At 30.2% G+C, this 18,197-nt stretch overlaps 3 protein-coding genes across 8 annotated transcripts; all 3 read right to left on the bottom strand.

The window, feature by feature from the left end:
• Window positions 1-7,353: 7,353 nt before the first annotated feature.
• On the bottom strand, window positions 7,354-7,926 carry LOC104749324 (RING-H2 finger protein ATL34). Its single transcript, XM_010470923.3, is given in 2 exon segments — window positions 7,354-7,515; window positions 7,518-7,926. Coding segments are annotated over 2 exon segments (438 nt in total). The 3' UTR covers window positions 7,354-7,486.
• LOC104749322 (putative UMP-CMP kinase 1) lies at window positions 7,354-10,050 on the bottom strand. 6 transcript variants are annotated; one of them, XR_015584813.1, is made up of 7 exons: window positions 9,754-10,050; window positions 9,608-9,659; window positions 9,378-9,495; window positions 9,144-9,232; window positions 8,871-8,951; window positions 8,687-8,794; window positions 8,267-8,598 (listed from the first exon to the last, which is right to left on the bottom strand). XR_015584813.1 is itself a non-coding variant. In XM_010470920.2 (7 exons), exons 1-7 carry the CDS (start codon window positions 9,781-9,783, stop codon window positions 8,476-8,478), a joined length of 669 nt encoding a protein of 222 aa, XP_010469222.1. In that variant the 5' UTR covers window positions 9,784-9,969; the 3' UTR covers window positions 8,267-8,475. The 6 variants fall into 6 exon arrangements, 4 of the variants coding, with proteins under 4 accessions (XP_087348149.1, XP_010469222.1, XP_087348151.1 ...); XM_010470920.2 differs by having other exon boundaries at window positions 9,076-9,232; window positions 9,754-9,969; XM_087492025.1 differs by having other exon boundaries at window positions 9,076-9,232; window positions 9,582-9,659; window positions 9,754-9,957.
• A 5-nt stretch (window positions 10,051-10,055) lies between these two features.
• Window positions 10,056-14,136, bottom strand: LOC104749323 (phragmoplastin DRP1E). The gene is made up of 15 exons (XM_010470922.3): window positions 13,560-14,136; window positions 13,389-13,452; window positions 13,158-13,265; window positions 12,894-12,995; window positions 12,730-12,780; window positions 12,574-12,635; window positions 12,334-12,424; window positions 12,180-12,244; window positions 11,815-12,009; window positions 11,608-11,727; window positions 11,448-11,518; window positions 11,129-11,354; window positions 10,991-11,041; window positions 10,505-10,897; window positions 10,056-10,409 (listed from the first exon to the last, which is right to left on the bottom strand). Exons 1-15 carry the CDS (start codon window positions 13,704-13,706, stop codon window positions 10,281-10,283), a joined length of 1,875 nt encoding a protein of 624 aa, XP_010469224.1. The 5' UTR covers window positions 13,707-14,136; the 3' UTR covers window positions 10,056-10,280.
• Between the last annotated feature and the right edge of the window lie 4,061 nt (window positions 14,137-18,197).

Here is an 18,197-nt window from a genome sequence, read left to right as displayed (position 1 = left end):
GATGTGACGGGTTTAACCGGTCTTACTAGGGCCGTATGGAACCGGTTTTGGTAGATCCGATTGAAAATACGCTGTGATTTGTCCAGAAGTTCGAATCTTGTTCAACTCAGTTCTTGCATAGGCGAATTATAAGGACTAGTGTACGATTATCCACTAAATTTTAAATAATATGTCTATATAATATACCTGCTTGCTCCGGTCCAGCGTTGCCAACGTTGGTTGTAAGGGCAGGTTCGAAAATAGTTTATGATTTGTCAAGGTTTAAATTTTAATATATATATATATATGTTATTCTACCAGAATTTTGAATCTTTAAAGGCTGACACCGACAAAGTATGATAATCTATATATACATCTTTCAAGTATATTTTGGGTTCTACCTTTTTATTAATAGTTATTTACAAAGTTAATCTCTAAAATTTTTCCAAACATAGCGCTATTTCAGATTTTGTTTCCTAATTGAAAAATTACAGCAAAATAAATATGGAATCAGAAACTATGATATATTTAACCACATCTTCTATTGTATTTTGAAAATATTCTATCTCTTAATCCTTTATAAACAAAGAAAACAACAATTTGATTGACATTTTGTTTTCCAAAATTTGATTATTAACTAAGAAGAACTTCGATTCACATTTATTTAAATATTATAATTAATATATATAAACTTAATAAAATTTTAAAATATTACGAATATGTAAAATTAAAAAAAATTACAATACTATATAATAAGGTTATATAGTAAATGAGTTACAAAAAGGACATGTTGGAATTAATGAAATATCATTAAATTTGTGCTAACACGGGTTAAATCCTCATTTAGTTACTTGTCAACACTATTAATATTATTTGACATATAAAATTAAAAGTTGATTTAACTAAGATTGTGTAAAATAATTAAATCATTAAGAAAAATGTGACTTAATCATATCGTATAAATGACTTATTATTTATTTAGATCCTTTATTTTTTGTTATAATAATTAAAAATAAAAAAATATAATCTCAAACACTAAACAAAACAAACTAAATATAACAAACAAATGTTCATGAAATATATTACGGGTTAAAAAATAATATAAATATTTAGCAGCACAAACGGCCGAGAAATTTAGTTATTCCTCTATTTGCAAAACATCCAATATTTAAATAACAAATACAATATAAAATATAAATACTAATAAAAAAATGCAGGCGGTGTACCGCGGGTTAAAATCTAGTTAAGTCTATAAATCATGTCCGAAAAATAACCTAGACCAAATAACTTAAGGAGAACTAAAACCAGGCCGGTTCACAAATTATGTGTCATCTTAACATGTATAATGTATTAGTCTTTTTTTTGTTGTTAAATTATATATATCTTATTATATAAACCTTAGTTTTCAAAGTTAATAATTCATATAATGGAGACACGTGTCAAGTATGTCGTTAATATTTTGATATGTGTGAAAATAAATTTATTTAATAATTATAAAAAAAAAATCCTAAAAATAAAAGGATTACAATAAATATTTTTGAAAAGTATATAAAACCAAAAGTGATCTATTACATCACTAATTCTAATAGGAAAATTATCTATTAAATTACTAATATCAATAGGAAAATATGTGCAATTAATAAGGAAAATATTTGCAATTTAATTGCAATTAATAAGAAAAATATTTACAATTCGATTGCAATTTTTATTTATTATAATCATATAGTAAAAAGAAATTTATACAGAAAAATGATAAAAGTATAAAAACATTTAATGTGTTAAAATTAGTGATAAACATAATATAGGAAAAATAAGAAATTAATGTAACTTTTTAATTTTTTCAATCGGTGAATGATTTGATAGCTTATTTAATATTATGTTATTATATAAACCTTGATTTTCAAAGTTAGTAACTTCACGACACATGTCAATTTTAAAAATTAATGAACTGTCATGTGTTATACAAAAAAAAATTAAACATATTTGTAAATTATAAGAATTTAACAATTTAAACAATTTAATAAACATAAAAAGATAGTTTATATATGTATATAAAAAAATGTAATGTTAAATTATTAATTCTATAAGAAAAAGAATTAAGAAAATTATACAATTAATTACTATAATACAATAATTAAATATACTGTCAATTATTAGTAATAAAAGAAAAAGGATCGTAGATAATCACTTTTACATATTTTCTTATATCCGCATTAATATACGGGTCTAATCTAGTATATATATATATATATGTAATTATAGTATTTTCATGTGAAATATCTTGTTCTCAAACAATATGCATGTACGTATGGGTATGTTAGTGATTTCGATGTGAGTTTCTTGGTGGTTTCTGTCATTTTTCTTCTTATGTTTAGATGCGTAACCAACTTGCTTTTTTCTTAACTTTGGAAAAATACAAAAACAAAAAGTATATATAGAAAAAGACCCACCTCAATTCAAATGATGAAGTTCGTAATCTATAGCATACCATAAGAATGATTCATGGTACGATAAGTCTATAATTTATTGTCCACACATTCGTTGCACATATTACAAAGTCACATGGATTTAAGGTTATATTAAATCTGAATATACTGTAATCTTAAAAGCATACTAGGTGCTTCCCCACGCAACGCGTGGGTTGTAGTGTAGTTGGCACTTTCTTGTTTTTTTTGGTCTTTTTCGTTTTCTCTTTTGTATTATTTCGTTTTAATTAGGCATATACGGGCTTTGCCGTCACTTTTATTTATACACTATATGTTTATACCATTTCGTTCAGATGTGTATAATTGTGCTGTTTATTTTTTATGAATTATGAAAATGTTGTTTCTTGCTTTTGAGGATCCAATCTTATCATTGACTGATATTGTTTCAAATACATTTATTGTATTATAGATTTTCTAATTAACTGCTTATGTAAACCCTTCATACGTTGATGTTGCAATAATAAGTTATTTTTTTTAAATATCTTCCGTGTAAGTGATTATGTTTGTATGCCCATGTTTTGGTCTAATATCAATAAGACCGTTTCTGTTTTTCTTTAGTTGGCTTTGAAACCAATATTGAGTTAAGCAAATAATGGGTGAAATTATGGTGTTAATAAGTAATATAAATTATTATGTATATATATTGTATATATGTGACTATAAATTTAGCTAACTAAAAAATTATGTAATATTTAAATACAATCTTGAACATATATATATTTTTTTATTTGTGGGAGGAATGTATGAAATTATTGGATAGAAGTTATTTTTGAGTTAAATGACTTTTAATGTTTTTAAAGTGAGTTAAATATTAATAAATTTTTATATATGTCTTGACTTTTTAAAAAAGGAATACCAAGTGTTTCCTTCCAAATTTGAAGTGATATAGTATTTTAGTTTTCTTATATGATTTTATGAACTTCAATGTAAAAGTTTTTCAAAGTAATAAGTACACTCACTGATTGAATTATAAAATTTAGAGAAATGTTTATTTCGTGTAATTATCTGCTCTTTTAAATAAATTAAATAAGTATGTTGTTATTCCTACAAATAGGACAACATATATTATAGTTTAACCATGGAGTTAAGCAATGGAAATGGAACTTATGAGTGCAAGACAAAATGCTTATATGTTACACATTGATCGTTTAAAATGAATAGGAACATTTAATTGTCAAATAAAGTTGATTGCTTTGTTAAAACCAACATATGTGAATTTAAATTTAACTATGTAAATTTAAAAAATAAATATGAATAGATTAGAAAGGCAAGAAATATAAAAGAAATATTTTTTTATAGAAATAAAATAAAAATTGAAAACAATGTTAAATATATATAATACTTTTTACATTAAAATATAGAATCAAACTCTTACAAGTTACAACACATATGAGATATAACAACATTTGATATTGGTAGGAGAGGAGGAGAGAATGTTTATTATAAGATGGTAATCCAAATTAGATAATGGAGATGAATCTTTAAAAAATAGAACAATGTAATATCTATATATATATATATATAATACTTTCTAAAATAAAATATAGAATCAAACTCTTACAACACATATGAGATATAACAACATTTGATATTGGTGGGAGAGGAAGAGAGAATGATTACTTATAAGATAATAACCCAAATTAGATAAAGGAGATAAATCTTTTAAAATAAGAACAATGTAAAATATATATCATGTAGTCTCTAAAATTAAAATTTAGCATTAACAATTTACAATGATATTTTTTTTTTTTTACAACCCATACAACAAAAATAAGAAATAAAAAATAACAAAAAAAAACGAAAAATGATTTGAGGTATTGTAGAAGAGAATGAGAGAATGTGAAAATGAGATAGTAAAAGAATGTCAATATGAGAGAATGATAGATTGAGAGAATGCTTATTTATATGATAAGAAATGATGGAAGTTACATTTAGAACTATGGAGTTATAATAGTAATTTATTGTGTTTGAATAAAATTAAGTGGTAGAATATGATTAATGCATAATTTATTTTATTTTCAGTTATAATTTTATTTTAATGTGTGAATTAAATGTATTGTGTTTATTGGATCTTAAATATTGTTTAAAGCAATTAGAAAGCAAATAAAAAAAATAAAAAAAATTAGAAAACATTAAATGAAAATCAACCAATAAGGAGAGACCAAAACCTTACTTTTATATATATGATATATTGCTTTAAACTTTGAAATGAGAAATATATTATAAACAATAATTTTACATGAGAAATATATTAATTTAGCCAACCAAAATATGAATATAAGTTTAGCCAACCAAAATAAATAAAAAATATTAAAATTTAACCAAAAATAATTTCTCTTCAAAGATAATAAGTTAGTAGGAGGAATGAATTAATGTAAAATTATTGGATAGGAGTTACATTTGAGTTAAATGGAGTTACATGTCTTTAATTATAAATAAATATTTTAATTTTTTATAACCTAAAATAAAAGGAATACCAAGTGGCTGAATCAAAATTCACATAATTTGGTTGTTTGTTGATATAAACTCAACACTTACAAATAATATTTCAAAATAAAAAAATATTACTTTTAAGTGACAAACTAAATTAGTTTTCTTATAAAATTATATGAATTCTTCAATCTCAATAATTTTTAAAATCCCAAGGATAACTTATATTTTTTTGGTTTTCACTCATCAATTTAATTTATAGTGCTAGACTGCTAGATTTCATTCTAATGTTTTCATCTTTAGAGAATTTAGTGAAATGATATTTTTAAAATTATATTTTATTTTTATATTTAAGTTCCAGTTGAATATGTTTTGTTTTTTGGATCATTTTTTATTTTGATTAAAGACACAAAAAACCAATTGTTTAATTATGTTCTTTTTGTTTTCAAAAACCTCAAATAATAAAAAATATATATATATTATATTGATCTCTGCAGATTTTACAATTGGATCACAAAACAAAATAGTCTTTATAAATAGATAAATGGATAATTATATTGATCTTTAAATATTATATTGATCTTTATAAATTATTAAAAATGATACATGAATATGTGAGATAACCAGAGACATAATAGATAATTACATATGGATCATTTCAACTTTATGATCTCATTGTGTGGTGAATATTGTAAGGAAGTATGAAAATAATGACTTATAAGATGTTAATATAAAATAGAAAATGGAGATAAACATTTTAAAAGATTAAAATAAATATATAAGATATACATATCATACAAAATCTAAAACTAAGCTTTTACAATGATGTTTGATTTGAGTTTTTATAACCCATACAACAACAATAACAAAAAAATACAAAACAAAACAAAACAAAACAAAAAAGAGATTTGAGAGTAGTGGAAGAAGATGAGAGAATGAAAGAGTGATAGACTAAGAGAATAAGATAATGAATATTTATAGGAAGAGAAATGATGAAAAATTACATTTAGAAAAATGAGAGTTACAATTTTAATTTATTATTTTGTTTTAATACAATTGATTAATATAACTTAGTGGAGAAATAAAGTTAATGCATAATTTATAGGGAGAAGCTATAAAGATTTCAGTTTTATATTATGTTAGTTAAATGTGAAAATTAATTATTTTAAATTTGTGTTCTAATATAATTTTTTTTTTGTTAAAATTATATTGCCAAGTGGACTAATAAGGAGAGACTGAAACTCTACTTTTATATATATGATTATTAGTAGTCTATGCGATGAACGTGTGGATAACAAACAAAACTATCATCTGACTGTTAAGTACGTGTGAGGGTTTGTGTTTGGGCCAGGCTGGTGTAAGCGAAACTTGGACACATAAATCATATGAAAACGCATGAACTTTGTGATACATTTGCTATTAAAGATTTTTCCTTTTTTTTGTAAGGTGAAAACAAGATGTCGATTTACATTTTGAAAACAAGGCTTCTTGCAATTTGCAAACATAGACTTGTCGAGGAAAAAAATAAATCTGATTTATTTTGTAGTCTTAATTAATCCATACTTTTAGTGATTAATATATAGCACAAACTTCTGATCAGATTAGTAAAAAACTAAAAACTATAGAACTACTGTAGTAGAAAAACGACACATAAAAATAAAAGCAATTATCACAAAAGAAAAACTACCAAAAGAATTATAAGCTTACGTAAAGAGAAATGTGCATTGAGGGTAGATCTTACTTTCGAACTTGATGGGCATTGTTTTGACTTTTGACGGATTGATGGAGAAAATTAGAGACAAACGTACGGCAGAAGACAAGACCAATTGAGGAAAGGATCCTAGTTTAACCTAGAATTATATCGCTAACATGTCACGCTAACTTACGCCCACCGGACTATCAAAGCTGGGTCTTTTAACTTTTGATATTTACCAGGCCCATTGCAACTAGGATCTATAAATTCTCCCTGGTAATTTCGTTTTTCAAGTAAAAAAGATTTACACTTCGTAAATTCCTTAAAAAAAGTTTGAATTCCCAATTCTTAGGAAGGACTTTTTTTGTTTTTTTTGTCAAACTCAAACTTTTACTTTCTTGCTCTAAATCTATTTCTTGTAATCTGTTTTTTTTTTATGTTATACACAAAATTAAGGAAGACTAATTCTTAAGTTTGGTAATTGGTGTATTATAACCTTTTCTTCCTTTTTTTCTTTGTATTCTTTAAACCAAGAATCTCGAGTTAATGTTAAATCATTCGACACTTAATACCTTAAGCCGAAAGTAAATACCTATTTTCTTTCCTAATTTGTCCTACTTCAGTCCAACTAGGAACTAGGGTGCTTGCATGAGAGAGCTACATTTGGAACTGGGAGTAAGCTTATGTTTTAATATTAAAGTGAGCGTAATATAAAAGCAATTACGTAAAGAGAAAAATGAGCATGGACACATAGTTAAACACTTGTTTTGTTTGAACAGTTTTTATTTTAATATTCTATGTCGTATAGAAGAAGTTAAGTTAAAATTTTAAAGCAAACAAGTACCTAAATAAGTCTTTGACAGGTCAAAGCATTAAGAAAACAGAGAATTCGAAATTATTAGAGAGCTACGCTACGCGTCGAGATTCTTTGTTGGTGAACAAATCGATCACACCGGCCGGAAAAAACAGTGAGAGCAGAGGATTCTCCGGCGGTAACGGCGGAATCTCAGCTCTACACAACGGACACTTGGACATTTCACCGAGCCATGTGTCTATGCAATTTGCGTGGAAACAGTGACGGCAAATCGTCAAGCGCCTCATATTCTCACCTTCCTCTGCCTCTTGAAGACACACAACACAGTACGGTGGAGACGAGTGATCTTTCGCCGCCATTCTCCACCGGTGGAACGTGAATGTGCGGTGGCGCCGCCATGGACGCGTGACGAGGAAAACGGCAAATCTTAAGAAGAGACGTGTAAATAAGATAGAGACGGAGGCAACCAAAACAGAAACGGTGATGAATTCGCTAAATCTAAACACAGATTGAGCCAACATCATTCAGCAAAAAGTAGAAGTTTTTTAATAAGTACGTAATTAAAGAATGAACCACATACTCTGGATGTGGTGTGTGTGTGTGTGTGTGTGTGTGTGTGTGTGTGTGTGTGTGTGTGTATATATGCTTTGTAAGCTGGATGAGGTGGACGATCATTATTTCATATTAAAATGCATGGACGGTATTCAACGGCAAGTTCGTTATACGTTGACCTCTAAATACGTACTAATCCAATTTAATGAAACTGGTTTTCTAGTAGACGCATGTTCATAGAAATTTACAAGTCTGTATAATATCAATGAACTTGTAACCAGACTTGATTAATAAGTCAAGCCTACCAAGATATTGACTAAAAAGTGGTTATTACCACGAAACTATGGATATATATCATCATAATGACTAATGAGAACATGTTAGATGTAACATAAGCACAAATCTGTAAACTAAGTTACGTATACGACACGGCACATAGACTAGGAAGTCTTTGTTTTGTTTTGTTCGGTGATTCCCCCTAGTCCTTGCATGCTGGTACAGAGTCGACAGACAACGACAAATCAAACAATAATACACAAAATATCTACAAGGACTAGGGTAGGCAACAAACAAAATTGTATGGTTTGGATGAATAAAACTTTGACTGCCTCGAAAACCTCCTCGCTGGGTTTTGCAGCATTGATCTGGTGGAGGATTCAGAAACCAAAGAATCAGGAACAGCATATGATAGTAATGATCATGGAAGAGAACTGGAAAACCAAATCCTAAAACCTTTCGAAGTTTCCCTTTTGATTCGTAGTAATTAACAATAAGGAGTGTAGATTCAACAAACACTTTAAATCGCTTCTTTATCGTCTCTATATTATCGTCTTCTCTTCCCTTCAAATCCAAGAAACAACTGGTAATAGACAAACAAGATCCGAACTCGATATCCTTTTTCAGAGAAGATACCAACCTGGTTCCTGTTCATAATGCGTCTTTCAAATTCTTCTTCAGGACAATCAAAGAATAGAACAAAGGCAGGCTCGATTTTAGCCTGTCAAGATCCAGAAAGTATTAAACTAAGGCTTCAACAAGTAGGACTCGATTAGACACTCTATAATAGGCATCAATGAGAAGACAGTTGACAATTAGTTTAAGAGATGGAACATGACCCTTACAACATTTTCGAATACGATCCTATTTTCTTCATTGCGAGGAAAACCATCAATGAGGAACTTATCATTACCACTTTCCTCCATAGCTTTACATAAAAGCTTCACTGTTATCTCAGACGGCACAATTCTCCCCTCTGCAATCATACTTCGGATCATGGCCCTGAAAAAAAAAAAGAAACCGGAAACTTCACCAACTGTTGGGTTTTTATCATACAAAATCATCATAAGCCTAGAACAAGATTCACTTCACACTCAGGCACAGAGCAATTAGCTTAATACATGAGATTCACTGAAGCAGAACTTACCCAAATTCAGAACCAGACTTAATTTCTGCTCGAAGAAGATCACCAGCACTGAAATGAGTATAGCTAAAGTGCTTCACAACATTACCACACTGAGTACCTTTGCCACTTCCAGGACCACCTAGAATCAATCAACGATTCAACACCACAAAATAAAAAAATTCAACCTTTAAGCATGATCAGCAAGAGTAAAGCATAATTACATACATAAAGTGGAATCATTGATATTATACCCAACACAAAAACCACGGTCGACTTCTTCCACCTAGGGCTTTCATGTTCGTCCTGTAACCAAATAACATCATTGAATTTAGGGCAAAATCCAGATTCTATTAGTTGCAGGAAAACTGAAACTGGGTACAGCAGGAGAAATCGATACCTTAATCGAAGCATCCACAGGAGTTTCCATGATCAAAGACGATGTAACGGTGAATCAAACACAGAAGTCTGACAAGTACAGGCGCCGAAGATGATTCAGGCCTCAGGGGAAGATAAGAAACCAAGGAAGAAGAACGGCGTGTAGTCTGCTAACGGGTACGATTAAACGGCGTCCAGTCAATTCACTATACACTATCTCCAAATTGAGACAACACGGCGTTTCGAAGGCATTTAAAATAATATCTCAGACAGACGATTCCAATACAACGGCGTGCAGTCTGCGTCCGCTCTACTCTATATTCATGAAGTAAACGCCATGGCGTTTTTAAATAGCAGTGAAAAAGTTATTACAAAACGTCTGAAGACTCCCCCAAGCCAACACAGGGTCAGATGATCACATACATACAAAGACATAGCCGATGGAAATATATTACAAGCCGACGAACGTGTTATATCAACACACAAATGTATTGTTCTCTACTTATAAAAAACCATCACCAGAAAAACACACACAGAGTTTTGGCTTTATTATCGTACCCAAGCAACAGCATCAATCTCGTCTCTGGCTTTCTTATATAACTCGAGCCTCTTCGCGCACTCTAGTCTCCTATCCATCAACGCCGGATCTTCATCTAGTAACTGTCCCAACTGTTTCCCCTGTGAAATTTCCCAAACAAATATAAGTTTTGACACGCATTAGCACAGAATGCAAATGATTTGAGACAGTGTTTGTTGTTTTGAGTTCAGTTTACCTCTCTCTTACTGATCTGTGAGTAGAAGTAATTGAGCAACGCGAGCTTGGCTTGTCTAACCTGACAATAAACACAAGCTTTTGGAATTGTGTTACGAAGTGTGTCCGAAACCATGTTGACATACGCGGATACATTTGATGCAATCCTTCTGAAATGTCCATCTCCATACTGGTCTAACGTTGCAGGTGAAGGAGAAGCGGTTTGGTTTTTCTGGTTGCTTACTGGTCTTTCCATTTCTTGAGGAAGTTTCCGGAAGAAGTCAGCCGTTAGATATGCAGATTCCATGTCAACAAGTCGAATAACTGACTTCTTGCTTTCTTCCCTGAATTTCTCCAAGGAGCTGTTGGCTGCTGCAGCAAGCTCGACTTGCAGCGAAGGGAAACGCTTTAGCTCCTGCATTTTTGCCATCAGGAGATCCAGTAAAAATCCTTGTATTACATTTTTACCAGTCATAAGAAAATCAATAGTTTGAAAAGAAAGTCTCACCTGAGTTTCTGATATTGACTTCCTCACAAGCTCTTTCAAGACAAAGTGAACCTGTTGCATATGCCCCAAACTCATTACGCTCTTTTATATATACAAAAAAACAAAAGAGAAGTGAAGGGACACTGTAGAAGAACTTACAGCATCTACAGAAGCTTCAGCTGGACCTCTAAAGTAGCCCAACGACCCTTCAATAAGACGGCGATAACCCTGTTCAGGTGCAATCAAGTGAGGTTGATAGCCATCTGCCTCAGACACGATTCTCTTAACGCTTTGTAGAGAAAGATGGCGATCAAAAGGAAGCTTTTTGAGTGCAGCTGGAAGTTGGTTGTCGAAAACTCCATAGATACGGTCACCTCCAGGACGCCTTAAAATGTAAATAATATGAGGAGGTTAACCAAAGAAAAACCAATTACGTAAGCCTAAAGATTTCCACAGGAAGATGAGTAACGATGTTTACCCGCCATCCAGATGTTCCTTGAATATCTTATCGAATGCACGGCACATCTCCAATATAGTGTATAGTTGAGCCTGAGAAAGAAACCAACAGGTTTAGCCCATAGTAAAAAATGTAAAACTTCATCGAAGAGAAATAGTTCCACATAGATATACTCTCTCACCCCAGCATCGACTGCGATAGGCCGACCCATGCGGTCCAACTCCCTTTCAAGTTCCTCAATGCTTTTGTTTATTAAGGACAGGATGCTAGGAATACGGGTCCTGATAACAGACTCCAAGTGCTGCCAAAAAAACAATACAGCATTTGAAGAACAATGTATAAAACAATACAATAAAAGTCGCAAGCAAATCAGGCTTTGAATGAACACCTTAGAGAGCAGCTTAGCCAGATATTCCGAACCCATTTTGCTGGCTAAGTGACCATAGTCAGGACTGGTGTCAAAATATTCTCGTTCCTTGCGTCTCGCAAGCATCATGTCGACATTCCTATTGATATCTGCTTGTGAACGGTTCACTATCCCAACCCAAGGATGTTGCAGCTTGTATGATCTTCCTTCAAGAACCTTATTAAGGCAAGCAGTTTTGTACGTTAGATAAATATTTCTAAACTAATATCAGTCATGCCTAAATCAGTTCTGTAGATTTAGTTACTTGCATCATTCCCTAGATGAGCTTACCAACTATGATATCAGTCATGTATAAATCAACCACAAAGAGATAAAAAGGTGCTTACTGCTAATGCATTAGTTCCTTTGTCCATCAAGTCTAGCTTGGTAAGAACACCAAATGTCCTCTCACCTGAGACGATCAAAAACATAATTTTATCGTCAAAAGACAATACCTCCTGCTATATATTTAAATCATTCGCAACAGAAGAGCAAACAAACCTGTTGGATCGACATCTTTGGCGAGCTTAATTGCATCCGATGTGGCTATATCTTGGTTAGCAGGGGATATAGCTAATATGATACAATTGGGCTGGAAACAAAAGAACTAACCAATTTAGAACTAGAAGATGCATCCAAAGAATTATAAACAGAAAACATAAGGTTTTAACAAAAGCAAATAGGGCCTTAGCATATGTAGCTTAACAGTCTTGATAATACCCAAAACCAGGTAAATCTCACCTTATCAACATAAGTACGAACCATGGTTTCGATATCCTCAACGATGGTTTCCGGCTGTCCCTCTGGGAATCAAATACAATATCAATAACCTTCATACATACATCCATCCAAGAATAAAGAAATGGAAAACCAAACGAAGAGGTAAAAGAATCATACCAACAGCAACCTTAGTTAAACCGGGTAAATCAACGAGGGTCAGATTCACAACTGTTTCCATAGAACACAACATAAAAAAAAGGAGCAAACATCAATGTGAGTTCCAAAACAAAAAACAGGTTTACTACGGGAAGCAAAACCCACAGACTGTGATTAAAGCTAACCATTTGGAGAGAAGATACTGAGGTGAATAGGAACTGGAGATATCTGTTTGCTCTTCCCTGTGATTCTATCAGTCTCATCCTCAATCTCCTTGCGAACCATAGCTGCAACATCAAAGAAATTCAATGAACACTTTCCACTACAGTTCTTAACCAGAGATACGATAAAATCTAAACGACAGAGAAACCAAAAGAGACCCAAAGTAACTAAGAAAACAGAGCAAACAGACCTGATAAAGGCATATATATGATTATAGAGAAACATACCGAAATCTGTGAATTGCCTCTTGGGAAGATGGAGGAACTCAGCATACTCCTCTGTTCCATCATCCGTCTTATGAAGCTGCAACACTAAAGGCCGTCTCGTAACGATACCTGCAGAAACAATACTTCTTCCTCAAAACCAAAGCTCCTTGCTCAAAACCAAAGCTTCTTCCTCAAAACCAAAGCTTTTATTAGCAAACACATAAGAAGAGAAGGTTTTAAAAATTCACAAACCAGATCCTCTAGGAAGAAAATCTCTCCCAACAATGCTCTCAAGAACAGAAGATTTCCCAGAACTCTGCATAAACCCAAATAAATAAATAAAAAAATAAATAAGTGTGAAGGAGTCAACAGAGAAAAACCTAGGAACAAGAAGTCAAAAGCTAATTAAACCGGAGAAATCACCTGACCACCAACGACGGCGACGGTTGGAAGAGCTTCCCAGAGAGAATTGAAAGCGTTATTTCCAGTTCCACCACCATAGTCACCAAGCACGGTACATGCTCTCTGTATCCTATTAACTAACCCAATCAAACTCTCCATAGTATTCATCTTCCCTTCTCAGTTTCAGATGAGAGAATTCAAAGTTCCAAAGATGACAATTCAGTACACAAAATAGGAAAGCTGCTTGAAAATTCGCCAACAGACCAAAAGACTTGAAAGAGAGCTTTAGAGAGACGAAGAAGAAGACAAATTTTAGGGGCAAAATAGGGAAATGAGTTTACAGAATAAAATGTCGTCTCTCTCTCTCTCTCTATGGTTCTGGAAGGTTTTTGATTTGTGTGCCTGTGTGGTTCGGTCGGTTTACAGAGATAGCTTAGCCGTCGTCACGGAGTCGTTTGACTTTGGTTCCGTATGGTCTGGTTTATCAAAAACGGTCAAATCTAAAATAATGAAATGGATAAGATTTGTGTGCCTTTTTTTTTTTTTAATTTGAGCACTTTTTTGTAACGCGTAGTTTGATTATTCGAATTTTGAATTTACACGTGGGGGACCCCCACCCACCACCGTATACAGATACTATCGGGAGCATTTCTGGAAGGCCCATTAAACAAAGAAGAACCTTTGAGATACATTAGCATTTTCTAAAGGCCCAATAATGGTAAGTATCTTTGAATTGTAAACTAGTATAAACAAAAAACAAAAAAATTAGAATAGTTCCAGTCCAGTTATATTTTTAAGAATTTTATAATACTTGTAATTTTTGATATCTGTAGCAGTAATTAACATCATCAGATTTATTTTATGTAGTAAATAAATAACAGAATTAATAAAAAATCAATAAAATTTCATCTTAACATTTTGGTCTTGGTATATTTGGTACCAAATCAAAGACAACCTATGATCATTAATTGTTAGATCAAATTATTATGAGCAATTGTATAAGATGTTATGACTCATCGGATACGAATATTTGTGTTACACGTCCTAGTTCATTGTTTAGTCTTTTGAAACTTTCTGGTGATCACATTTTTAAAGATTGATGAAAAATAAGTTTTTTTAACTCATAAGCATTTTAACAAAACCTAATTATGGTGTACTTCTTATCACAGCAAAATATCCAGTCAAGTTCAGGTTTGTGCGGTGTTGGCAACACCGTGTTGCCATTCAGATTCCAAACAGTTTTGCATTTCATGATGTGACTTTGAGATGGAGCCAAGCCAACCACTACTGAGCTCAGAATACATGGGATTCCAACTCATGACTCAGACGTGTGCATAAAGCCGTAACCAACTGAGCCATGTTTTATTAACATTTAAAGAGAAACACATATACTTAAATAAGAGACAGAAACCATCTATTGATGAAACGTTGCAAAGACTTTGCTTTTTATGTCCACGGAGAAACACCAACCAATATATATATATATATATATATATATATATATATATATATACTAGTAGTCAATCTGTGTACGGATTTAGTTTACGTTGTTTTTGAATATTTTTTTTTTGTAATTTTGGAGATTATTAGTTAAATCAATATTAATTAAATAAAAATATTATGTAAGAATTGAGATATGAAAATTAGTAAAATGTGTATCTTTCTATTTATAAAAGAAATTGTAGTTAATAGCGTATGGAAAATTTATTATTTAATTGGATAATAAATACACTGATCTTTATATCAATTAGGTAAATGTAATTTATACTTTTTCGGTTTTTTACTTGTCGTTTAAGGTTTTCTCACACAAATTTTAAAAAAAAACTATTAAATTGTCTGTTTCACATTTTATTAATATATTTTATAAATATTTCATTGGTCAAAACTTTAAAACAGCATGGATAAAACTAGAATATTCACCAAACATTTTCATTAAAAACCTAAAACAACAACTAAATTAAAACAGAGGGAGTATTTCATTGTTATATGAGTAACATAAACTATGTGAGAGTTATAGATATGCAATCATTATATATTAATATATTTTCTTATATATGTAATATTTCTAAATACTATTATTAGTCATTCATTGCATTACTATAAATATTATGAAAGTTACAAAAATGAGAGTTATTATAAAATATGGGATTGATGAGATGGAATAGACAAATATAATTAATAAAAATATATCAGGTTTAAATATATATTCAAGAGTTATATATTATAAATATAGATCTATGAACAGGCATCTTAGCTAATCAAATATGAATTTAAATATATATTCACTTCTCTCTTTAAAGAGAAATATATACAGTTATCTCTTTATAAAAAAATATATTTAATTCTCATGTAGTTATTTAGAAGTTATATATTAAATATACTTTAGTTTATTTTAAATGGATTGAAAATGAAATAAAATAATGTAATATCAAGATCATGTGAATTATTTATATTTAAGTGTAGAAATAAAATAGCCAATTATTACTCGACATTATCCTATACAACCCAAATATTATAATCTTGTATCCTTAAACTATTTAATCATAAAATAATTTATTAATTGAATAAATTTGTTACACTAAAAATTAAAAGAAACAAAATGACACTTGTGAAAGAAGAAAGCATCATGACAATCATTTGGAGCTTTCCAAAAGAAAAATTTACTTTCTTATTAGATGATATAATATATTAAGGTTTCTTTCAACTCTTACTTAGTGTAACAAATTTATATATAATTATATATTAAAATTCTTTTAAAATCAAATACACATGAAATTATTTATTTTCTTTTATAAGTATTAAAAAATGATTGCATAAATTATCAAAAGATGAACAAAGTAAAAATAATTTACATTTGTAGAAAAAATATTCAGGACTTAGTAAGATAATATTTCTTCTAAAGTTAGGAACTTCCCAAAAATGGATGATCCGAACAACGATACTATTGTTACCGGTGTTTTGTTTTTCGTTGGAGATTGAAATGGGGATAGAATAGAAAGTAAATATTTTAGTTTTCACAATAGTATGAAAGAAGATGTGCTTGTATGGTAATATACTGATATGTTGTTTTTAGAAAACTAAACTTTATAGAATGTTTGAGCCTTTAAGAGAGAGAAGGGATTGAAATTAAATATTAATGATCATAAATTCGCAAGTGTTTTAAAATAATAAGTTATAAACAAAAATGAATACTGAGGAAAATAGTGGGTAATGCATAAAATGATGGTATTCTTTCAAATTAAAACATAAGTAATTATGTTCATAATTTAGGGGGTGGTATTGGATTCTAATTTATGAAGTTTTTTGAAGAGTTCAACAAAAACATTTTTTAATGAATAAGTGAAAGATTGTTAAAGATTGCTAGAGAGTTTTGTTGATTAGTTTTCTAAAATCTTGTAAAGTCCTGCAAACAATCTCTATATTTTTATGATACTTTCCATGACTTTATTTTGTAAAGAAAGTTTCTAAAATCATGAACCAATAACATAATAATTTTATAAAAGTTTAAATCCAATAAACCAAATTTGTTAACATTTTCAATGACTTTTTACAAATCATAAGCTAATAACACTAAATTTTAATAGAATTTAACAAAAGCTTGATCTAATAACAATAGATTCTAACATAACATTTAAAATCTTTAAAACTCTATTCCAATCTCAAACCAATAACCTCCATTTAATTTTATATAAACAATTTTTAAAAAATTTGAACTAATTTACTTAAATAATATCATCCCACCATCTTACTTGAATTTTATTCCGCTTGTCCCTGTGAAAATGATATAAGATTCAAACCTATAAATTTAATTTAATGTTGGTATATTTCCAAGATGAAACCAATGACAAACTAATATAAGGTGGCTATAGACTTTTGGGTGATGCATATGTTTCTGATTAAAGAAAGAAAGAAAAAAATATTGATGTTTTTTTTTTTTATGGGCTTGTAGTTAATTAGGTCCAAACTATAGTTAATTAGGTCCAAAAAAATACAGGTGTCAGAAATATAGTAAGCCAAGTGTCATTCCATTATCAAAAGTTGAAAAAAAAACATTCTCATATTATATAAGATATATATATATATATATATATACACATTATATTAGTGATGCTTGTTGATCAAATAAGTATTGAGATTTATAATCATCTCCCAATATAGCTTCAGCAACAATGTATTTACTTCATTATATCAATTTGTAAATTACTTCAGTATGTATCTCTTTTCTATATATGTATGCAATTCAGAAAAACTTATATAAGAACGTTCGTGACTATGTCTCTGCATGGTCTCTGATTTTGAGAATCCTAATCTCCCTGTAACAAAATTCCGACTATATGTCTATGCATTGTCTCCGATCTTTGAGAATGTATTGATCTCCCCGTAAAAAGGAATTCTTAGTATCATTAAAAAAACAAAAAACTGGTAAACACACATGTTTGGAATCAAGTAGTTACAAGAAATGTGACTTAAAAAAATTTAGAAATTTGATTACCGGAGCCTGTGTTCTCAGGTTAGGTTTTGTTCTGAACTTTTTCCTAACCTAAGCGAGAAAAAAATAGGAAGCAACAACAGAGAGAATAGTAAAAACAGAAGAAAAAAGGAAACTTGTTGAGTCGGTTATTAATTATAAAAGTAGGTGTTAGCTATACAAATCCTAAA

The sequence above is a fragment of the Camelina sativa genome, chromosome 16, assembly GCF_030686135.1.
Source record: "Camelina sativa cultivar CO46 ecotype springtype chromosome 16, ASM3068613v1".
Taxonomy (NCBI): Eukaryota; Viridiplantae; Streptophyta; class Magnoliopsida; order Brassicales; family Brassicaceae; genus Camelina; species Camelina sativa.
Note: the sequence above shows the minus strand (reverse complement) of the source record. Positions and strands in the feature narration are given on the sequence as shown.

What these genes read in the sequence shown, in the direction of transcription:
- LOC104749322 (XM_087492023.1), bottom strand. Translation starts at nt 9,783, where the DNA reads ATGGAAACTCCTGTGGATGCTTCGATTAAG. An exon ending in GACCGTGGTTTTTGTGTTGG is followed by an intron (nt 9,496 to 9,607) that starts GTATAATATCAA and finishes GATTGATTCTAG; the next exon opens with GTGGTCCTGGAAGTGGCAAA. An exon ending in GCATTATGAACAGGAACCAG is followed by an intron (nt 8,795 to 8,870) that starts GTTGGTATCTTC and finishes TTGGATTTGAAG; the next exon opens with GGAAGAGAAGACGATAATAT.
- LOC104749323 (XM_010470922.3), bottom strand. Translation starts at nt 13,706, where the DNA reads ATGAATACTATGGAGAGTTTGATTGGGTTAGTTAATAGGATACAGAGA. An exon ending in TCGCCGTCGTTGGTGGTCAG is followed by an intron (nt 13,453 to 13,559) that starts GTGATTTCTCCG and finishes GGGTTTATGCAG; the next exon opens with AGTTCTGGGAAATCTTCTGT. An exon ending in AAGGAACTAATGCATTAGCA is followed by an intron (nt 12,010 to 12,179) that starts GTAAGCACCTTT and finishes TGCCTTAATAAG; the next exon opens with GTTCTTGAAGGAAGATCATA.